A 23,861-nucleotide genomic window follows, 5' to 3' on the forward strand; every position below is an offset into this window, starting at 1 on the left:
CTCTCAGAGCAGACGCCATGCACACAAAGCAACGCGCACGAGGCTTGCGATGTTCAAGCCTGCTGCAGTTTTTTATATTGTTCATGGTGAGGGACCCTATTGAGTTGCCTCAGGGTTGGTCCATCTAAACCCACAATAAGTCCTGTGTGCATCGATGTTATATTGCATGGGATTGTTTTTTCATTCCGGCTGAAATGGAAGGCTGATTTTTGTCTGCTATATTTTGTTACTTTAGATAAGTGCTGTACAATTAGCAAAATACAGACAGAGGAACTTAATTTATGTGTTTAGAAACCCTGTGCTGAAAACCAGTCAATATGATTACGGTCTCTGTTTGCCATAAGGAACTTTGGTCCTTCATTACCCATAGTACCATGCTTGCAAAAGCATTTTGCTTTTTTATCCTTGGCTTTTCCCTCAAGAGTTGTAAACAAAGACTGTAGAATATTTTGTGCAAATAGCTAGACTGTTCTGCAATTGTGTGTGTGTTCTGTGTATCATGTGAAATAAGGAAACATTAGGATTCTCGGGCTGGAAAAGAAAAGCACTGGAATATGCCATTGGTTGAATTTTACATGCTCGTGAAATTCACATGCTCGTGAAATTGCCTGCTAAATATTTTTTCCAGACTAATATAATACAGGGATTGATTTATTGTGAAGTATTATTGTTGGTCTTCAAGTAAAGGAGAGAAGGGCTTTCATCGCAGTTTAACTGAATGGAAATAGTGGGATTGCCCAGAGCACAGGGCAGGCTGGTGATGGCTTTAAATCGGAGGTGTCCTGTTAAAAGCTTGGATAAGGAGATTACTCTTAAAGGTATTTCTAGTGGAGAGGATGGGAATGATTGACTGATCTAAGGGATTTTTTAAAGGCAAATGCTCAGTCTTTCCTCAAAGAATTAATCCTCTTTCCAGAGACACTTGCAACTTCTCAAAAGCTTTGCCAAAAGTCTTTTTGTTATTTTTCTACATCTGCTGCTTTTCAGGTTTTCTAAGTATTCCAAAGTAATCTAGCAAAATCTTGTAAACTGAACTGCCAGTCCTTTGTTGACACAAACATGTCAGAAACTTCAGTGGTCAGCACAACGCGTTCTGCACACACTCTGAGTGCCTTTGCCAGCAGAATATTTCCTCTGGACAGAAGCCACTGCACTGTTCTGGAAAATACAACACTGGTATCGTAACCTGCAATGTTGGTAGTTTACTTTCAACTGTTGTAAATGGAAATGTGCAAATCAACTCAGCGTTATATCACTTGATTTCACTGAGGTTTGCTAATTTAGAGAAATCCCATCACTCATGAGAACTGATTCCCTTGGCATCCCTGCCGCAGATCAGCATTATTCAAATGAAGCTTAATTCTTATGCATATATGCACCCACGCATCTCATCTCCTTCTGACGTACCAATGGCAAATATACTGAAACAATTCAAGGTATATTATGCAGAATATTATAAAGCCCTCACAGTCCAAAACAATAGCAACATTGTGCCAGATAGATCTAGACATGCAGTATCTGTGTGTAGAATGGTGCAGATTAGCAGGGCTGAAAGGCCTGGCACAAACACAAAGGATCTGTGCATCATCTTAACACCACAAGTGTGAAATCACCTGATCTCCTTCATCCATTTACTCCTAGAGGATTTAACTCAGCAAATTCAATAAGAACACACAGTGGCACACCTTACAAAAGTATTTATGTATTTTAAAAGGTATGGCACTAGATGATGAAAATAAACATATCACTGCCAACGAGTTGAATTCAGGAACAAAAATATACAATATATACATAAAAAAATGCACACATTTCATGCCAAAAGTAAATTCAGGGAAAAATTGCTGAACCACAGAACAAGCCAAAAGAACATTAAGATATTTGCATAGTATGCCAATGTGTCAGGAATGACTGGTTTTTTATACACAGGTGAAATGCTGACCTAAACGTTTTATTTGGGTATACCAAAGGAAGTGATGTCACAGGTTGATGAGTCATCATGAGAGAGTTTGGAATGTCACAAGTAATTGGAAATGAAAATATGATTATGGTCTGTCTAGTGATGCACAGCTGACCAAAGACTAGTGGTCTACAAGCATCTAAGTGGTCTAAAAAGCCATGCTACTGAAGTAACATCTGCACTGCCACCTACTGTTATAAACAAGGTCTTGCAGACATTATAAAACGCTAATGACTCCTCTAAGCTCCACTTGCGTTCACAGTGTTTTTGACAAAAGCTGCTTGACAGTATAGCACGGACAAAATGCTCTGCAAATAATTTAATAAATAAAGTTACACATATCCTGACTAGATCCTAAAATGAAATGTTGTAGTCTCTCTAATGTTTTTTTTTTTTCAGTACACAAGTTACACTAGTACAGTGATCCTGAATCTATGTGCCCATAGACAATGTTAATTCTGCATGTAAATCACATGACTAGAGAGAACTAATCAAGAACAGCCTGCATATTACACAAGCAACACTTTACGTACATATATACGCCTGTGCATTAATGACAATGCTGATGAAAGACAGCTACTGTATGAGCATACAACTGAGCTTAAGACTGAAAATGTATTCATATCACAGTCATAGAAACTATCTATTGAGAAGTATAAAAATGATTTAACTGCTAACCAAGCAAAATACAGCTTAGAAAATGTGCACAATAAATACTCTATTCTTCCTTTTCCAAGGCGCCAGTTTTATACTTCGAAGAGATTAAAACCATTCCTCTGTTAAAAAAATACAAATGAACTTCACAGAAATTACCAGGGCTTATTACTGTGGAGGACAACTTGTTCTTAGGCTTATTCATACAACAAGAATCCCAAGAAAGAACTTCAAATACAGATAAACACTGACACCTGTACAACATGTCAGAGCAAATGTTTTTTTTTGCAGATGTGTAGTCTCAGGTGCATTTGCTCCTGCAACCAGTGCACATGGTCCATGGCAGAGAAGCTCAAGTAATGAACACACCTCCTTCAACATTAGAGCAGGCGCCGCTGTATTTGGCATCATGCTGTAGAGATAGCTGGCCTGGATACTCCCCATCACACCTGGATGTCTCAGTCTCTGCTGCTGCGGTCACTCTGGTGGTCAAGCTCAGAGGGCCTCGTCCTCGGCCGGCTGTGGGGGCTCGGGCTCAGGCTTCTTGGTGAAGACGCTGGACAGCTCCTGCAGCAGCAGCTCCTGGGACTGGCTGCAGGGTCCGCGCTGTCGCCGCCGCGGCTGGGGAGCCACCGGACTGCTGCCGCCGCTAGCGTGGGGGTCCCTGCCCGGCTCGGCCGCCAGTGCCTCCAGGGAAGAGGCACCGGGCAGCGGGGAGCCCTCGTTCCGTCCGAGCGGCCGCGTCGGGGACAAGTCAAAGTTGCGGTCCAGCGAGACGGTCTGCCTAGGGCTCAGGCTCAGCGGGCGGCCGGGCACCTCCAACGTCTCGGTGTTGCTGCCCGACAGGAAGCTGGTCTCCAGGGACTTGAGCACCTGCAGGCCGAAGTCGCCCACCTCCTCGTACAGAGGCTCGGGGCTTTCCGGACGCTCCTCAAACGAGTCCTGCTGCACCTTCATGGGCTGGGCAGAGACACGCTCTGGTCAGGGACTGGCTCTGATTCTAAAGCTAAATTAAACCTGACCGGCTCATAAGGAATTTAAGGCTATAATTATGATGGGCAATTTGAGGGATTTCAGATTTGCTTGTGATTACCCCATCTAAACTAAGTATCTGGTCGATCAACTGCTATTATGTGGACAAAGACACTATTTGTTGTCGCTAGAACTCAACACTGGAAGAATTCACCCTTCAACGACGTCAAAAACAACAAACTTCCTTTTCGAGACCTAAGGCATTGTTTTAGTATCACAGTGACAACCTCAAGATAATTGCTGAATACACGGTGGACAAAGGGGGGAAAATGCATGCAGACAATTCAGTTGCAAAGCCAGCGGACTGGGGGCTAAACCAGAGGCCACGCCGCCTTCCTACAACACAAGGCGGCAGCTCAGGTCTCCCAGCCTTCCCTCAAGGCTATGGCTGCAGAACAATACACTGGAAAAAGTCTTCCTCCCCATGCATCCTGTTGTCTACACTTCAAACATTCAAGGCAACATCCTGATAGTGTCATTGGGGGAAACAATCACTTCCAAAAGGAACGGGGAGTTCCCAGCGAAGGAGAAGTGGGAAAGAAAGGGAGTAAAAAAGAACAGATGTATTTCTTTTCAAATAAGCAGAGGATTGTTTAGGAAACGTAATGTTATGGTGAGACCAGCGGTCAACTGTTCATACCCAACTTGTCCACAAGTGGTTTAAACAGGTGGTGAGTATGTAGGAGGAAAAATCAAAACGTGAAAGGAGTTACTCGTCGGTAAAAGAGACACGTGAGGATCATGCACCCAAAACCAACCCCAGAACAACAGCACCGGAGAGGGCCGCTGTGAGGCTGCTGAAGAGTGAGCAGATTTGCATGAGAAGTGAGTCACTCACAGACATCAGGAGGAAGGGAGGGAGGGAGGGAGTCGTATGCATGCGAGGGAGTCAAGCAAGAGTGTCGTGCCACAGACACTCAGACAGCATGTGCGTGGACTACTTACAAAGTACATGGACAGCGTCCTCCTATTGTGGAGCTTTTGCTGTAGAGACACAATGATACCAGGGTTGCCTCATGAGATCTGGAGGACTCCAGGGGACACAGGGGAGTGTTATACTGAATAGACCACCAGGGGCCGTGCAAGGAGCACACACACTGTAGGGAGTTAGCTCCAGGCCACTGCTTATGTGCTTTTATTGTGACGGAAATGAGCTATGTTTACACTAGAGAGCCATGGGATGAATTACTGCACCCATTCCTGAGGAACCTTTGTTCTGTGAGGGTAGAGGTGTATGAGTAGGAGATCACTTTTGTGGAGTTGCTTTTCTGCACTCATTTGCATTACTTTGCTTAGAGAAGTTGGTCCAGGAAATGTCAGGGCTCAATTGACATGTCCCGTTGCTTAATTGGAAATATCAGAACTCACAATGTAGTACTAAATAATCTATTGGTCTAGAAAGCTAGTGTGAGCCCTATACGTTTTAAGATATAATGCCTTCATTAGTCAAATGAACTGTGTTTTGGGCGGGGCTCATAACATTAATATGCAGACATTTTCTCTATACATTCCAATTACAAAAGGTGTCAAGAATGAGTGCTGCGTTACCAGTGTCTTATTGGCTGAGAGCATGGTGGTGTTGGTATTGGTCTTGCTCTCCTCCCCTCGGATGGGGACCAGCGGCATGGTGCCAAACTTCTGCTTGGAGATGTCAGACGATGAGTGCCTCCTCAGCACGGGCGGCCGCAGGTCATCATCCTGAGGACCACAAACAGTCACAAGGCACAGGGACTGTCACGTACAAGACATTTATAAAAGGTGACTAGAGGAGGATACACTTGTTTTATAGGCTACGGCTGTGTTGGTGTTTATTGGGAGACATGTTAATAATGTGACACCTGTGCTTTCAACAGGTTGGTCATCCAGTCCCAGAGTTCTGCTTCACAGGAACAGCTCAGGCACCTTTAAGAAAGATGAAAGGAACGTTAAGCCTGACTAGGTTAGTGGCTCATAAAGAAGGTGCAATGTGAAAAGCAGAAACTGAACAGGAAGAACTAGAATACATACAACTGCTGCTTGTCCAGTATGACAGTGAAACCCCACCTGGGAAAAAATCAATAGTGCTCATTTCTATACTGAATGGGATACCAGCCACATGTATGGAATTCACTTGGATGTTCTTGGGTTAATATAAACAGTAACCAAGTTCACTCACTTTGTCGGCGCCTTCAGCTTCTTCCTGATTCCAATGTAGATCTTCAAAGTCTTCAGCATCCACTCCTTTTCTGGTTTATTGCTCTGGAATGACAAAGGAATATGTCTTTCTACATTGAGAATCCAGGTTAGGGCAACATTAACTGAAAGTGCAGTGTTACACTGCAAAAACCGCTTATCTAACCAAGTGTTATTAATCATATATTAAGATCTAAAAAACTAGTTGGTATTGTTTTTAGTATAAAGAGACTTACCTAGTGCTTTCTCATGAAATCATTTGACTTAATTTAATAAGAGTTTGACTTATTTTAAGACGTTTCATCATGAAAACAAACAAATTTGGCTGACAGTGCGTTAAGCAAATTTGTCTTGATAAGACAAATTAATTAATACCGCTTGGTTAGATTGTATTCTTTGCAGCGTAATACTGTATTTGATGGGGGACACAGGTCTACCTTCTTGTCCTTCAGCAGGAGCTTATGGTCCCTGATCTGAAATATCCGCTCTTGAAATTTGTTTCCCTGCAGCAGCTTGGGAGGTTCCTCTCTGCACTTCAAAACTCCAACTTTCGCTATCTCACTCTTGTATGCTGCACACACAAAACAAAACAATCAACTTCTGTGGGTCATTTAATGAAAATGGAAACAGTACAGGTGTCACACACATACAGGCGTGACTCACCAGTGAAAATGTCGATAACCTCTCCTTTAGGAACCTTCTTCACCACTAAGTAGGCTGAACTGGGATCTGCCATTTTACACCACTGGAGGGCTTGCTCCAGAACTTTCTCTTTAGGGTGAAGCGGCCGTTCTGTGACAAAGGCACACCATATTTACAACCCAACTACAATTAGTGCACAATGTTGAAATTAACACACACAGATACCACACAGACACCCAAGAATAGGATTGCATGCGTTACTATTAGGCATAATTCATTTCCTAAATAGTGGTCCTGTTTATTCAAGTATTTCCAGTCAATGAAAATTGTGCTGAACTTAATTATAATCCGTGTTGAAGTTCACTTCAAGGACAGACTCAAAAAGAAACAGAAATAGTTTGTCATATTGCTCAGGGCTTGGTTTTAAGTCTGACAGCTGTTGCATCAACATTACATTAAGAAGATTCACTTCTGCAATTAGAACTGGCTGTGGTCCCTCACCAAGTTCTCCATCCTCAATCGCCTCAAAGGTCATCCAGATGTCTCTCTCCCCAGCTGGGACATTTCTCATGTACAGAACCTGATTGGTTAGCTCCTCAGCACACATTGAGGGAGACACCTGAGGGCACAACACACAACATCACCAACCCAAACGCTTGTGTTTCTGTGGAGCTCTCCTGCCCCCAGGTGGCCAAAGTGTGTATTAGCAGATTTATATTCAGAGATAAAAACAGTGACTAGACTAGATAGACTATTCTGAGGATGGAGAGAATCGAGAGGTCTACACCTACCTTGAGAGTGATGCAGCAGTCTGGTATCTTATGCTCCAGGTACACTTCTATGATAAGGTCGCCGGCTTGGGAGAGCTGAGAATATCAAATGAAAGAGAGTTCAGATTGAGGCTACGCTAACATCAACACTAACACTTGCCTTTTCAGAAAAGCAGCTCTATGGTCCTGTGCGCTCCACATAGCAAACAGAAGATCTGAGCACACAGCGAGCGCTGGTACCTGTGTGTCACTCCAGGTGGTGATGAGGCTGATCTCCAACTCAATCTGTGTCTGGTGCTCCTCGTCCACCTGAGCACAAATAGCACCGTCAGGCTAAAAATCCAACGACCACTACAGGCTGACCTAAGTGCAGTCCAGAGCACGACAGTCACAGAGAGGGGAGTCTGGAGAGAGGCGGAGGTGCTGGTCTACTCACATCAAACACATAAAGGTAGTTGTCGATGAGGTCCTCGATGATCTTCACCTCATGCTCCCCTTTGCCATCAGTCTGGAAGAGACTTGGGGCAAAGAGCAGCGAGAGATTCTTGGTGCACATCTGGTTCAGGTCAGCACACTTCTGTACCCTGGATGACAAAAGCCAGAGGGAGAGATAACTTACACGTTACAGACAGTGGTCAGACGCAACCCACTGACAACATACGCAGCAAATTCATAACTGTTCAAAATGGAGACTGAAGTGAAAAGACAAAATGAAGAGAGGAGGAGAAGTGGGGGCCATGCTCAGGTCCAGTGTTGGGTTGGAATGCTGAATGAGGGGCGTGTGAGGGCACTGACCGGTAGAGGTGGCTGATGAGAGCAGAGAGTGTGGTCCTGTTGACGCGTGGCAGGCCTCGGATCAGCTCTTTATATCTGTCCAGCCGATGCATCTTATTTGAAACCTCTGCAAGCAGCAGTGGGAAATAGTTAGGGAGGATCTTACTTCTCTTTTTCAAACGAAGAGACATCTTTGAAGTCCAGAATGAGCTGAATTCAGAGGTTCAATGTAGAATTGCCCAACTGTGCACTGTTCTATATATTATTGTTCTACATATATGGTGAAACTGTAGGAACCGCGTTAAAGGACTCACTTGCAGAGTCTTGCCAAAATGGGTGCAGGTCTGCCATGAAGATTGGGTCATCGATTTCCCTGAAAAACCTCTTCAGCACATCGGTTACATCCTCGATGAAATTATCCCCGATGCGCAGCTTGACGTTGCGTGCATCCTTACGGAACTCCTCCATCAGGAGTTTGATCCTGGATTTGGCACCGTTCTTCCTGTAGATGCCCTCGTGGCCCAAGCCTGCAGACAGATGTCAACACGCACCGGCCACAAGCTCAGCTGTCAAATCAGACTAGAACACTCACGCTCATATCTGGATATAGCAGACTTCCTTTTCATACATGTAACATGTAACTATACATATTTTTATTTGGTGGTATTGCCTAGATTACAGTACTGTAATCTAGGCAATACCACTACTATCTATTTTCAATCTAATTACATGTGACAGTACATGCACATTCATCATACTTAAGGATACAATTCAGCTTGTTTCAAAATATGCAAGAAAACTAAATGATTTTTAAAGGCCATAGAGCAGAAGAAGTGAAGGAAAGATGGTGCAGATGACTGATGGAGGTGAGCTCAAACTAGTCGTCCACTAGAGGGCCTGCCACTCCTCAGGCCCTCGTCCTCACCATACTGCGTGATAAAGGCGATGCAGCTGTCCACGATGATGGGGATGTCGTGTCTGCTGAGCTGCTGGTCCCGCAGCGCATTGCCCTTCCCACCAGCCGCCTTCTGGATGTCGGCGAACCACAGGGGGAAGTCTGTACGGCCCATGCCCTGCAAATGAAGCGTCCTATGGGGGCATGAGAACAATATTGTCAATAACAATGGCCATGCACACACATTAGTTTGTAAATGTATCCTTTTCTGACTACCGTCCTTGCAGGGAACACCCTGAGCCCTCTCAGGTTTTTATTAAATGAATCAGATTTCAATTAATTTCCTTTGTGGAAACCAATATAGAGGACCATTGCCATCATTGAAAAAGCATGATGTGTTCTCTCTGATGAAACCAGAGTCAGGTTCTGTTTACTTTCCAAGGCGGTGTCATTTTCATTTATTAGATTCTGGAACTTTTTATTAGATTTTGAATAATTGAATGAAATCAGTGCTGGCATTCAATTCTTCCTAATATGCTTACCTTCCTTTTTCAACCAGTACAAGAATGTCCTTTTTCTCGTGATTGTCAGTCTCAGAAGCAGTGCCTGCACAAGAGGAACATCAAAGAGGAACGATTTAACTGACACCTGTCAATCACAGTCAGCGCACAACAGACTGATGGTTGCATAACCTACTAAGCTCTTGGAGCCGTTTCAGGTTGATGATGTCCTCGGCTGCGCCGTCTGTCCGAGGACAGATGAACAGGTTGGACTTCTGCAGGACGAAGAAGCCCTCCTTCCACTGCTGGGGGTCCAGCATGTTCTTGTACCTCATCATGCCCACCCGCTCAAACTCCCGCGCCAACAGACAGTGGCAGCTCAGCGGAGTCGTGGCCTGAATCAACACAGAGAAGACAACAAACGGATGGATCTCTCGGAAGGCCTCTTAGAAGCACCAAACATGCAGGATGCTGAGCGCTCCAGTGATCCAGAGGGACACTCTTACCTTCCCAATGGCTTTTGCCCAAGAGTGCAGAGCATCAGCCGTCTCCAGGCCGAACTGGATCAGCTTGTCATTTGAAAGGTACAGCTCAAACGTGTAACGAAACCTACCATAACAAAAGTGATAGTGGTTAGGGGCACGATAAGACAAACACTGGAAGACCAGTTTGTTTTATTCTGCCATCTGTCATATTATTTGTCCAGTATCACTGATGTTAACATACCGGTCAATAAATCCATTGTTGTTGTTGCATGAGTCAGGTCTGCTGACTCCCAGACAGATGATATCTTTGACATTGATCTTCATGCTGGGCTCATGACTTCGGTCCGACTCGTAGAAGAGAATGGACTTCTCCACAGAGCACCAGAACTTCTGGAAATCTGAACAGACAAAACCCAAGAAGTGTCTATCTATTTCATTTTTTAATCATCAAAGTCAATTGCAACAAATATAACTTTTTATCAGGAGAGTGCTTGAGGTATGCACAGTATATTCCATATGTGTATATTAGTAAAACACTGTACTGCCTTTAGGTTTCAAACAAAAAAAAAACTGGACAATTCAACTTAAGACTAATTTATGACCACATAACACATGTGAGCTTGATAAGATCAGTTAGATACAGAAAACTCCTTTCGGTTTCCTAAAATTAAAAACAGTTTATGAGAACTAGATGGATAAGAATGAAACTCATTTCACAAACAGGAGTTCTTTTGAAAACCAAGCCAAATATAATATCCTGTCCTTATATAACGTGATTACAATACATTAGTATACATTTGTCCTAACAGCACCCATATTTCCAAGGAATTTGGAGGGGGGCTTGCTACTGAACTTGAGCCAAGGGAGTGTACTGGCACGTAGTCGCCTACCTTCTCTGGTTCTGCGGGATAATGTGCCTTTGTTTGAGGAGCCCGCCTTGTAGAGGTACCCAGAGTGCAAGACCGGCTGCATGATCTCATCATACACACTGGAGTCTGTAAAAGCACATCACCATATCAAACCACATCAGAGGACACACACAACTCAGACTTTGTAACTAGAGAATAGTGGTACCTGAATAAAAACGTCATTTGCAACCCAATTTGTTACCCAAGTACTTTATGATAAGACTCGGGGGAGACAGGGTATTATATAAATAAATATTCACAAAGCAAAGATGAATCATGCCAAGAGCAATTGTACTCTCTCACTACTCCTTTTGGAGTGCAATTTGGTGGGTATGATTTAAAAAGCCACTCTCTCCCTGCTTTCAGGTGGAGGCTGGGTGAGACGGAGAGGCTGGCCTCACCTGAGATGCCCTGAGTGTAGTGGAGGGACAGATGCTTGTCATGACCATTAGCATCAGCCAGACGAGCAGCCTCAGCATCCGCAAAGATCTGGGTAACGGTCTTCAGCAAGTTCTGTTCGGTCACGGCGGTGCAGAGAACCTGGAGCAACGCAACACACACACACACACACACACACACACACTTAGGACATGCATCACTAAGAGCACATTCAGCCACAGGCTATTCAAAAGTATCCCCATTCTAAAAAAAGGCTAAAAAAGACTCCCCCATTCACGGTCATCCTTTTATCAGTTTTCTAAGGTTTTTTACATTCTGACCCCCCCCCTCCCTCTCCTTGTGAAAGCTGAAATGGCCTGACTGTTAGCCCGCAGACTTAAATGAGTGCTTTTGGTGCAACGCTGGGATGGCACAATGAATGCCAACCCAGCCATGACTGCTGGCTTTGTGTACTCAGATGGTCCGGGCTATTTTAAGCAACACAGGCTGCACAAGAAGACCTAAATTCTCTTTAGTGGCATGTGAGGAATACTACAGGCACACAACATAGGCCTGTATCGACCGCCATGATAGGAGGACCTGCGTTGGACGGCACGTGGAAACAAACGGTTGGTGTTTTAGGTGAGTGTGGCACCTTGAGCAGTTCCTCCTGGGTGTTGAAGCTGGGGTGGGGGTGGCGGAAGCGCCCCTCGCGGTACTTCTGGGTGATGAAGTCGCGCCGCTGCTCCGGTGTGGCATTGCAGTCCAGCTCGTCCACAATGGTCAGCCTGGCCGCCCAGAACTCATTGGCTCGGTCATTCCCCAGCATGATGAAGAGCTGAAGCACAGAGAACAGACTCTCCACATCAGACACAAACTCCCATACTACATACAGCATGGCCTTCAATAGAATGAACAGGAAAACACCCAATAGGAAGAGGCGCCATCATACGATATAACAGATATGAAATAACTGAATCTTGCACACAATATTGCCAAAAGATAAATGACAGATCCTAGGGGCCTCATCATACAGGTGGTGAGCTTCTTTACCTGAACGACCTCATTGCTCCAGACACTGGTGTCAAGTTTCAAACTCTGGACTTTTGACACCATTGTTCCCAATCCTCTGTGCTGGCCTGCGGTCAAAGAGAACAAAAGCCATGAAGAGCACTGTGCTGTTTGGGACGCAACAGACTGCCAAGATGTCTCATTCAAGCTGGATTACGTCTTCAGTGTGAAAGCGAATCTATTTCTGAGCACAAACAAATGGTTGTAATAGCAAAGTCCTGCAATTCTACTCGAGTCGGAGGTCAAAGCAGGCAGGCATTTTATCAGAAACATCACAGCCACTTACAAAGCACCCAATTATGTTATTTAGGCTGTCAAATAAACACAGATATTAATCTTGACTGATGACAATGGCTGATTGACAGCCTGATTTACAGCTGATTGGCGGTGACTGATAGGGCACCTGGCCTTATCTAGTGCCCCCATCACAGTGACCCACCTGCACAGTTCTTGCAGATGACCACACAGAGATTGATGGAGGCCCAGTCGGGGTTGATGGCCTTGCAGTCGGCGCAGACCTTGTTAGACCTGTTGGACCAGATCTTCTCGGCCACCTCGTAATCGGAGAGGGTCTCGGCTATGGACTCCTGCATGGCCTCCATCCACTCCCGTTTCTCACGGTCAGACTCCGCGGTGAAGCTGAGGCATTCAGACACATGGTCGTCAGACAGACATGTTTTAAGGTGGAATTTCTTTAGTTAGATAATTAGAACATGGTGCATTTTAAAACAATGATGGGACACTTTAAGTTCCGTTCTATGTTCACTTAGTATCTATCTGTTTTAACAGGCATTTAAAAAAAGACCCTTTAGAAATCCCTTTGAACATGAAGTTTGAAAGCCTGGAACTAAATTTGTCCTGCTCAGATGAAAAATATAAGGTACTGCCATCCAGACCGACATGGAATCAGGGGGTGTTTGTTCATAGAGCTTCACCTGAATGTCTTGTAGGGAGTAATGAGATCAAAGCTTTTGCTCTTGCCATCTCGGATTGTAGCCCCCCTGGATTCTATCATTGAGATTCCAATGCCAGTCTTGAAGCACTGCAGGGGGAACAACCCGACACAGAGTAGGACAGAGAAGAGGGCTCAGAACTAATTTGTGTGATTCTCTCTCTCTCACACACACACACAAACAAATCCGTAACACACACACATTTTCTGTAAAGCCCCTGAATACCACTGTGGCATGGTGATGTGCCATGAATGGCTAATTACCTGCTCGCTCTTGTAGAGCCAGACTTGCTCGGTGTTGACGGCCACATAGATCTTGGACTTGGTCCCTTTAAGCTCCAGGAAGCCGCTCTTTTGGCAGTGGCTGCCGTGGCCGAAGCGTGGGCGGCCAAAAACCAGCTGCTCCTTCACCCGCTCCTGGAGGGTGCTGCACCACTTGCTCCTATGGACTGAGAGGAGGGGAGGGGAGGGGAGTGGGGCTTCCTGTGTTGTAACTCCAGGGAGGCACACATTCACATTCTGAGAGAGGACTACTGTTCTTATTGTCAGAGGGGCTAGAAACCGAAGGGCCTGTTCTCTAGGGCCGGAGACCAAAGCCTTCATCTCCCAGGAAATCAGACAGGAGTCTTGGCTTCACTTTCAGCTGTTTTCTCTGTACTATTGTGGCAATGGTTTGAGGCCAATGCTTCTCTTTGTTACTGATCTTAAACTATGTGTTTGGTGGTTTGAATTTCATTTTTCACACAACTAAAAACACTTAACAAATAATAAATATTAAGTAAACACTAGAATACAAAGGGAGTTCTGCTACTGACAATGAGTAGGAGAACTGTAAAACAAACATTTCTGATACAGAGCAGTTAAAGATAATCTTCAAAAAGCTGTCCTTCTGTTGACACCTTCAGTGCAAACACAAAGTGCTGAGGAGTCAGACAGGTCTTCCTCAGGGGTGCTGATGAGCTGCTGTTTACCTTCATTGTCTGCGCGGAAGACAAATGTCCTGTGACTGGTCACAATCTCAAACTTGTTGTCTTTGGCCGTGCGAACCATTTGTATGGCTGCCAGAGGAATCACACCTTTTGGGTAAGGGTCCTAGAGGAGAGACACAGTTGGTAACTAAAGAGGAAAATTGGGCCCGCTCCAACAGAAGAGCCCTTGAGCTAGGAAGACCCTGAGAATATAACTGAGCATTTAGTTTATACCTTTTCACTGCCAAAGTACATTAGGTTTGCTCCATCAAATTTCACATAACGCTTCTGGAATACATAGTTTCTGTAATATAAAAACACATGGAAAAGTCAAATGTTTTTACAATTTCAAAATGACATATTTTCATTTATGAAGTTTTTTTTTCACATTTATGAATACAATTTCATATGGTACACACATTACTGTGTTTTAATGGAAACATTCAAGAACAATCAGCGCATTCAAACTCGGATTTAAATGCACTTAACAGACGTGGTGCTAAAATCAGCAAGCAAGGCCAAAGCAAGACGAGCAGAAATGTGGAAAAGGGAAGTGACAAAATGGCTGACAAAAGGAAGGAAGACACACACCGCTTGGAGAAGACAGACACGAGGCACAGACATTTCCGCAGAGGGACAGAGGTGCAGAGGAGACAGTGGGAGAGCAGCAGGCCCACGAGGTCGTACTCGTACCCTTGAGGGGACAGCTTGTCCAGCCAGCCATAGATGATGGGCACCGCCCGCTCCGACAGCGAGGTGTAGCTGGCGTAGGGCGAGATGGTCTGGTCCTCGTCCAGCTCGCTGAGGTGCATGCTGTGCTGGGGCAGGGAGAAGGAGCGCGAGGCCGGCTCCCCGACCGTGCAGTAGCCGGGGCTGTCGTGGTGGGGGTGCGAGTTGGACAGGCGTCGGAGCCACAAGTGGGCCGGGTTCCTGGACAGAGAGGAAAAAGGGGAGACCGCCAAGCAGTGAGGTTGACCCAACGAAATCAGTTAACACAGACAGGGATGTCATCCAATACCCCACATCTGTGAACTAACAGTGGCACATTCCTTGTCATTCCCTGTGCTTGCTGAAAGCCCGCTGAGCACTCTTACCCCCGGTCCTCTCCTTTTCTGGGGCCCAGGCTTTCACTGCTCCTGCTCCTCTCCGCCTGTCCAAACCCACATGAGATAACGACAGCTCACTTTTCATTTCACTGGGCATTTTTAATACTATTACTATTAATATTATTACGGTATTATGGTTTCAGAGACTCATACTCACATCGTCACACGGATATTGCCGTCTGCTTTGGAAAACTGTTTCACAGTATGGGCTGATCATTTCATCTTGGTCATCAGTTTGTGCTAACACAAAACAATTCATTTAGTTAAAAGCTATTATGATGTTAAAGTTACACTAAGTTAAGTATAGTTATTCAAAGCACAAACATCTTGATCAAATAAGCTCAGCTTTGGGGACTTTGGGGACAATTGGGGGGAGGAGGTATGATAAACTTACCTATCAATTGATTAGGCCGTTCAAGTGAACCGCTGTTGAAAGTGCTTCAAAAGAAAAGAAACGTCAGAAGAAGCGCCTTCGTGATGTGAGAACACAAAACAAGATACTCAAATATCAGGTGAGGTGAGAGAGAGCTCACATAAAAACACAGAATTGAGGACCTACCCGTCGTTATCAGAGTGTGCACTCCGCTCCTGGCGCGGGGGAAGTTTGGGAACTGACTGGCTCCAGCGAGCCACTGGGGAGCCTGGTAAAGTGCCGCAGTAGATCTCATTGGAGACCATCTCCACGCCGGAGCTCCTGGAGCTGTGTGGGGACGTGGGCGTCCCAGAGAAGGGGGAGCCCTCGAAGCTGTGCAGCGAGTCGGGGGAGGAGGACAGGGATGGGGTGGTGGCGTGGTGGTGGTGGTGCTCGGCGTCGGCCATCCCGGGCGAGGAGGACCCCCGGAAGTGGGAGGGGGGGACCCCGCGACGGAGCCTGGGTGGCACAGGGGGCAGGAAGCCGCTGGGCTCCGGGGTGGAGGTGGTGATGCTGAGCTGCCTCTCGTAGGGGCTGGGCCTCGGGTCAGAAGGGGCATTCAAGGAGTCCACGCCAGACTCGCCCACCGTGAAGTCTTCAAGAACCGTGAAGCAGAGGGATTCCTGAGAGGGCCTCTTGGTCACTTGAGGTGTGGACAAAGAGATGGCCTTTTTTTGCCTGTTGAAAACAGTCCGGGGCTTTGGTACTGGCCTGACGACGGGGCTGCTTTGTTCACCAGCGGTGCCCTGCGTCAGAAGGGTGGGCAGGTTCGGGGCAGAGCTGTTGCGGAAGGCTTCAAAGGACGAGGTGGGGTCTACTAGGAGGGCTGGCTGCCGGGTCTCTGAGGCGTGAATCGTGGTCTCCGACTGACAGCGGTCCAGTGGAGGTGCCCGCCTCTGAGCCTTGCAGGCCTGTTGGATGTGGCTGACCAGTTTAAGGATCCGTTTGCGGTGACCAGTAGCGGTTACGCCCAGAGCACTCAGAGCCTCGTTGTCTAGGTGACAGAAGTCTGGAGCGAAGAGAAAGCCAGCTTGTCGGAAGCTGTCCAGGTACTTCTCTAGATGGATGGAAACCAACAGATTCTCTACATCTGAGCTTGCATCTACTGCTGCCATAGTGTACATTGGCTAAGGAATTAGCCTGCAGGCAGGAGCGACATTGGCCAAGAGGACAATAAGGCACCATTTCTTCATCTGCAAGATGAAAAACACAAACAATATTGCACAGATTAAAGTAAAATGCCATTGGGCATGATCAAGCTGGGTCCTATACAGAAAACCTATTCAACTAAGAGTTTATTGTCATGAGTGTATTGCCATGTCGTGTGTGAGAGCCATGTATGGACCCCACCACAGACCAACCATGGACAGGAAGGAGTTAATAGTCTTTTACACGAGAGCGCTTTTTTTGGAAACTTGAAAATGGCATCACTGTGACATTTCCAGAGGGGGTCATGACCCGTCTTCCAGCCTCTTAAAATCACTGGTGTGGAACAAAGCCTGATGTCACTGACGAGACAAAGGCCCATCTTTGTTTTGCTTTAGTTGGTCTTTCTGACGAGAAAGAGCAAGGCAACATGACAGAAATCTAAACCAATCAAACGTGTATGCCAGGCGAAGGTGGCGTGTTCTAATGAGATCAACCCATGGGAAGATAGCAGCTAACACAAAGCAGCTCTCTGGAGACATCTGTGCTTCTTTTAATTCTCCACAAATAGCCTATCCACTTTCCCACAGCCAACCAGTCCATGACCTCAAGATGTCAATATCCCCAGGACCTACGGTCACTGGCAGGTCGGAGGCATCTGAAAGAATTTCTCAGCAGCTCGGCAGAGGCCCCAGGAGCAGTCAGGACACACGCAAACCTCTGGGTGCAGACACTTCCTGGATGTGGCCAGTGTTAAGGGTTAGATTTCCCCTGTTCTGTGTGTGCGTACGTCCTGGAAGGTGACTGCGCCTGAGGAGAATGCTCAAGGCTGGAGCGGGCCAGTCGGACTGACCAGGAAAAGTCGAGGCCCAGGGAGGCCGCATTCCATTCTGTCAGGGTGGGGTTGGCAACGGTGGTGAATTATTTCCTAATCAAAGGGTTAAGACCTTGAAAGCCCCCCGCCCTCGCTCCAGGCACGTCACAATTCACAGACAAAAAAAAAGCTTCACTGTGTGTCTATTGTGTGAATCCCAGTGAGACGCTCTCATCTGGACTACACCATTGTGTGCGCACCACCCAGTTACCATCTAAATATCACACTTATCATACTTATAACGGAGAAGGTCTTTGTCTGCGGTATGCTACTGGCCACCAGATTAGCTTCATTTTCTCAGCTCTGCTGTGGTTGCCCCTTGCCGTTGCAAATAGAGACTTTCAAGGTTAGTCATTTGATAGCTCCCTTTGACAGTCTTGGCGATCGTTTCGAAGCACGATAAGAAAACGTAAACAACTTGGTAATCTCCGACACTGGAGCGAACGCCATGGCAGGCCACTCCCCAGCCACAGGCTCTGAGTAGGATAGCAGACGCTGGGAGGCTGATGAAAAGGGGGCCATGAGTCACATCCCACTCTTCCTTTGTCTGCACTCTGGAAGCTAACCTTTGGCTCCTGCACACTGATACACCGGATCCTGCGCTCCCACTGCAGGCAGGAAGCCCGTGAAGGGGCTTGATAAAGTCTGACCTGAGAATCACCACGGGAGAGAGCAGCGCCTGTGTTTGTCTGTGTGTGTGTGTGTGTGTGTGTGTATGTGTGTATACAGTATGTGTGTGTGTAAGGGAGGAGGGAACACATGAACATCTCTCTATGACCGGCCTGTCATCGTGGTGCGCAGTCACTCAATGGTAAATCAGAGAGGGTGTGGGGGGGCTCACACACCATTCTGTATGATTTGAATGGGTAGAGGCTATACTTAGCGTCAGAGGGAGGATGAAATGTTACAGGAGAAACGGTAAACATGGTTCCCACTTTGGAGTGTTGTTTTCCCAAACTCCGGAATGTGTTTGGCATGGGAAGTCCTCCAAACTATCCACAGCTAGATGCCTACCCACTGTTTTTCACAAATCACTAAGTAATAACATTCAAAGCCAGAAGAACATTTACAATCACATCCTAGAGGGCTGCTCTAACTATAGGGCAGTAAAATGTGACCACAAACATTTTGAGGAAATTCAGCAACCCACATTAAGACTGAACTTAGCTTGAGTCCTAGTGTAGGGTAACATTTAGCAACATTAACCGGTACATTAAGATGTTGACAAATAATAGTTCAGAGTACATTCATTACAACAGCAACATCCTCCTTGTATCGTTTTATCAGATTTCATTAACTTCCTAAAATACTGATATGCATTTTGTTACTTCATTGTGGTGTAAAGACAGAGCGAGCAGCCAGGCTGAGACCACAACTTCTGTTCCGACTCTGCGGTAACAGACACGACATCATGAGGTGTCTACTCCACTCAGACGTGATGCATCCTCCCAGACACCAGTCAGGGGATCTGTGTCTGAGCACCAGCGATTCTGTCTGCCAACCAAATTCCTGCCACCTGTGTGCTTCGGGGGTTAGGGCTGACGGTAGTGGTGGTGGTGGTGGGGTCCACTCAAGTTAAGAGCCAGGAGAGAGGGGAGCAGGCCTTCTCAGACGGCCCGTCTCCTCTATGTAGGGCAGCGGAGATGACAACACAGATTTCCATGGCAGCTCGGCTCTCTAGGGCGGTAAGCACCTTCCCCCTCAAAACGTGCAGCATCCGCACCTCGCCCTTCTCACCAAATCAGAGGGGAGTTGACCGAGAAAGCTTTCACAAACACATTAGCTCTAGGAACATTTCACCCATCACAATTGCATGAAAAGAAACCAGTGTTTTTTTCCCCCCTCATCCCCTGTCCCTTGCGACCCACCCACAACTATCAGGATGGCTGATCTGGGGTTTGTGAGAACTGAAAACACAGGATACAGCTGTCTCTCAAGCCGCGGCAGAGCAATACTGCCCCACCTCCGGCCCTCCCACTCCAGAGGAAAAGAGATAATGTCAACCATGCAGAGATGGGCCGCAGATAAGGACACAACCACAGTCAGCAGCATATAGTCTTAATATAATGAGACGTGGGTATACAGACTGTACATTCACACATGAGATAAGATATTCAAAGATTCACTGTTATGGCAACTGCAGTAAACAATTGATATTTGTGCTTTTGTCGTCTTCACAACTATTGCAAACACCTTGAACACAATGTTCAGTGCTAGAGTCAAGTGATCACAAGATGGACTAAATTCAGCAATCAAGTTGCCTCTCACCATTTGCTTGTGTTTGTTTACTTCCTTCCCTTTTTTGTCTTTTTACGTATACCCTTTCCTCTTGGCAGATCATCAACTTAGTGGCTCTTTTCTAAGTATTTGTTAGTTAAATCTCCTCACAGGCCAAAAATATAGTGCTTTTTTTTACTATTTCCTAGATAGATTATCCATTCATGACTTAGGCTGTCATGGTCCGTTAAGCTGATGTGAAATATTTCTTAATAAAAACTTAATAGGCTCATAAATAACTGAATGGGTAGACCACTGGCAGAATATGAACAAAAAGCCAAAAACAACAAACTCCACACTGGCCATATCCCTTGTTTTTGAATGGTCTCCCATGAAGACTGAGTATACAGACAGTGCTACTGATTAACTCATAACGATTCTTTCTACAGGCACACAAAAATAGACAATTTATAAACTATCATGATGTGGCATGTCCGTCTTCGATTCAGTAACATTTCTGTTCTGACGTAACCAGAGGGAAAAAAACATCTCGAAACATCTTCCACAAATCCTGTCTTAGTCAAACATCCCAGGTCCTCCCATTCGAACAATTAGTGGAAGCCATAGAGTCAAAAGCAATTGGTGAAACGGGGGGAATCAAGGAGGCATTTGGGATGCAGGGTGCTGGGGGTGTTTATAAATAACAGTGAAGCACTATTGTGTGACACAATATGTCATTGTTCAGGGACTGGCCGAGGCTGTGCTGCGGAGATGACAGAACACACTTGTGCCTTAATATGCTCCGTCACATTTTCAGCACTCAGATGTACACGCAGGACTGAAAGCACTCTGTTCGAGCCAAGCCTACACTTTTTGTCGCCTGAACAAGACCGTGGACACGCAGGGAGCCCGAGGCCCATTGCATTCTGGTCCCATAGAATCCTAAAAAAAGAACTGTTTCCATTCAACTAGAATACTGCCGGCCACCACTGCCTTACTGATGCCTTGGTCACTGTGCGACACATACTCATAGCAGAGAGGAACTCATAGCATTTTTTGAACAAAAGGATCACTTCTTTCCAGTTGGGATTGGATGAGTCTCTCATGAGTCACTTCAACATCTAACCACACAAATTCAACTAAAACTCATTAAAAATGTGGTTGCATTCATGCATGTCCGTGTCTGTTAAAAGTAAAATCCTAAGGAAGGATAACAACACACTTACAAAACACCAGAACAAATTTAGTCTCTCTAGTCCAGCCAGCTCAGATGTGGATCTTAAATGATCCTACTGCCTTTGATCCCAGATAACAGCTTTGAGGGGAATATGGGTCATGTCATGCAGACGGGTCACCATCATACATTTCAGTCATTTAGTTACATTCGCATGAGATCTGGAGTCTGTTCAACGAGGTCAGAGAGAGGAAACAGTGACAGAACTAGTAGGCTAGTGAAGAGTTTGGGAATCAGTGAGCTGCATGGGCGTTTTGTGCTGCACAATCCACAACATCGAAAAGCATTTTAATTGAAAAATTCAACTGTGACTCCTCTAAACTAATTATGTGTACAGCTTTGCTTTAAAAGTGCCACTCTGTAGTCTTCTCCTGTTTTGATTGACTTTATGCCACCCAAGACCGGTCAGATTATGTGGTTAATAGGCTACATTTTTAAAACCAAATGATTCACAACCCCACGTTTAACATTTAGCCTACCTAATTCTAATTCAACGTTTAACTTAAAACCATTGACACTTCCTTGCAATAGTCTACTCTAAATTAGCACCCCTATTGACATTTACAACCCGAGGGTCATTAGTCGGTCCGTTATGATTGGGACAAAACTCCTTATTGGCGTGAATATTTACAGACACTGACAACAGGAGCTGAAACTTGTAGGCTAAACCAAGTCGACTTAACCATAGCCTATGCAGCAACATTGTTTAAAGGCTGCAAACTATAGCCTATTTAACATACTCATCCAGCAGATATTTCAGTAAAATTGTAACGAAACGGTGCCCAGCAAAGAAAAGAAAAAACAGCATGCAGTCTCACAGTCGTTCAAGTAGACTATCGTATGTGTTATGCTGTTGAAAGTAACTATGAATGAAACATATGAAACAATCATCTACGCTACATTACCTTAATTTGTTGTGCGTTGCATTTCACACATAATTGAAGTGGAAAACATTTTATTTTCCTGCTGAATGTCGGATGAAGATAGGGCGGCCAGTGACAATCCGAAGCTAAAGGAAGCTCTTTGGGAGTATGGGTTGTGCCAATGCTTATTGAAACTCCCGACAAGTCTTGAGTGACTCCTTAAAGGGACAGGCGCTGGTTGATATTCGCCGACTTTTTCTGACCATCCTTGCTGTTTGAATTCCGCCTGGGGTCTCAAGAAAACAGTTGCCAACATTTTGCCAAACATATTATTTTCTCATACTGAATATCTCATTGTGTCCATATCAGTTTGTCAAATTTAATTTAGGCTACTTTGGTCTGAGCAAATAACATGTTGAAATCACGTAGGCCTACAGCTGAGGGGACATTTTACAAAGCCTCAAGGCCTATACAACATATTAACTTTATAGTATGATCTGCAACAAACACAGTTATACTAATTATGTCACTGTACATTCGTGGTAAGGAGGGTCACGCTGGAGCATTTAGAGGAAGCCAGGAATTTCAGGGTCTGCAGCAATAAGGCCCTCCTGTGAGAAATCAGACAGCCTTACTTGTGGAGTTTCCTTTCCTTCCCCAAGGAACAATCTGCCTGATGTCGACAGGAAGTGTGCCAAAGGGGAAACAGGAAGAGCCTGAGACAATACAGATTTTTAGGAGTGGCCCCATCTGCAAGTTCATGTATGAAAAAGGATGCAGTTGTGCGCAAAACATCACTGATCATCACAGGTAAACAGAACAGTTTATAATAAATGCCAAACCTGTTATAATTACGTATGCAAAAGCACTCTAAATGGACTACACAGAGGTGAATGCTTGCTGACCATTCGTAAAAGGTGCTTAAGATAGCATAAAAACTGAAATCTTGTCCAAGGTTTATACAGTTAGGCCTCACTGATGACTGATATTGATATGGTAGTCTAGTTAAAGTTGTAGTCAGACAGTTTTATGTCCCACTGGGGACAAAGAGGATTAAGAAGAATTTAAGAATGTATGAATATGCTGGCCATGCATACACATGACTAGTAGTCGACTACTAGTGACTAGTGTCGGGCAGCCATGGCCTACTGGTTAGCGCTTCGGACTTGTAACCGGAGGGTTGCCGGTTCGAACCCCGACCAGTAGGCACGGCTGAAGGCACGGCCCCTTGAGCAAGGCACCTAACCCCTCTCTGCTCCCCGAGCGCCGCTGTTGTTGCAGGCAGCTCACTGCGCCGGGATTAGTGTGTGCTTCTGTTCGCTGAGTGTGATTCACGGATTGGGATAAATGCAGAGACCAAATTTCCCTCACGGGATCAAAAGAGTATATGTATATGTATATGTATACTTATATACTTAGTTGCTGGATGATGTCCTATACACCGTCAATTGCCCACTTTATAACACAAAGTTGGTCAACATGCATTCATCAAGCAGATAACAAGCCCATATCTGACAGACTGTTACAAAAGAACCAAAATTGCAGAGCCACAATACAAAAAATTATACAAAACAGGCCAGTGATTAAGGTGAAACATGGCATCACGAGTGTGACCATAAGGAGTGTCACCCCTTTTCATCCCAGCCTTCTTCCTCACCCAACATCCCCATCCCGGAGCGATTGTAATTTGAATGTTCAGATCATGATATTGAAGTGAGACTCTCTTCAGTGGGTTACAGTTGATACTGGCTCAGTTCTTGAAGGTTACAGTGGAGCTGTACCACAGAACTCTCCCGTTAAGCACTCTCACCATGCACCATCATGTCTGGACACAGAGAGTCACCCTCTTTT

The 23,861-nt window shown here is 45.5% G+C and overlaps 1 protein-coding gene across 2 annotated transcripts; it reads right to left on the bottom strand.

The window, feature by feature from the left end:
* Positions 1 to 1,682: 1,682 nt before the first annotated feature.
* Positions 1,683 to 22,222, bottom strand: arap3 (ArfGAP with RhoGAP domain, ankyrin repeat and PH domain 3). 2 transcript variants are annotated; one of them, XM_042074696.1, is made up of 34 exons: positions 22,053 to 22,222; positions 15,824 to 16,869; positions 15,659 to 15,702; positions 15,422 to 15,504; positions 15,253 to 15,308; positions 14,852 to 15,088; positions 14,393 to 14,462; positions 14,162 to 14,282; positions 13,455 to 13,639; positions 13,174 to 13,280; positions 12,678 to 12,877; positions 12,221 to 12,306; positions 11,823 to 12,005; positions 11,191 to 11,329; positions 10,772 to 10,876; positions 10,123 to 10,279; positions 9,903 to 10,005; positions 9,593 to 9,791; positions 9,439 to 9,502; positions 8,927 to 9,090; positions 8,316 to 8,528; positions 8,023 to 8,128; positions 7,664 to 7,811; positions 7,468 to 7,536; positions 7,249 to 7,323; positions 6,959 to 7,076; positions 6,479 to 6,607; positions 6,253 to 6,386; positions 5,799 to 5,881; positions 5,651 to 5,686; positions 5,482 to 5,545; positions 5,192 to 5,341; positions 4,589 to 4,627; positions 1,683 to 3,571 (listed from the first exon to the last, which is right to left on the bottom strand). In XM_042074696.1, the coding sequence occupies exons 2-34, from the start codon at positions 16,798 to 16,800 to the stop codon at positions 3,107 to 3,109; spliced, it is 5,109 nt and encodes a 1,702-aa protein (XP_041930630.1). In that variant the 5' UTR covers positions 16,801 to 16,869; positions 22,053 to 22,222; the 3' UTR covers positions 1,683 to 3,106. The 2 variants fall into 2 exon arrangements, with proteins under 2 accessions (XP_041930630.1, XP_041930631.1); XM_042074697.1 differs by lacking the exon at positions 4,589 to 4,627.
* Positions 22,223 to 23,861: the final 1,639 nt, after the last annotated feature.

Source organism: Alosa sapidissima, chromosome 20 (assembly GCF_018492685.1).
Source record: "Alosa sapidissima isolate fAloSap1 chromosome 20, fAloSap1.pri, whole genome shotgun sequence".
Taxonomy (NCBI): Eukaryota; Metazoa; Chordata; class Actinopteri; order Clupeiformes; family Clupeidae; genus Alosa; species Alosa sapidissima.

Coding starts and splice junctions, on each gene's coding strand:
- arap3 (XM_042074696.1), bottom strand. CDS start 16,800: ATGTACACTATGGCAGCAGTAGATGCAAGCTCAGATGTAGAGAATCTG. Junction 15,703..15,823: donor GCACACTCTGATAACGACGG/GTAGGTCCTCAA, acceptor TTTCTTTTGAAG/CACTTTCAACAGCGGTTCAC. Junction 10,280..10,771: donor ATCCCGCAGAACCAGAGAAG/GTAGGCGACTAC, acceptor TTGTCTGTTCAG/ATTTCCAGAAGTTCTGGTGC.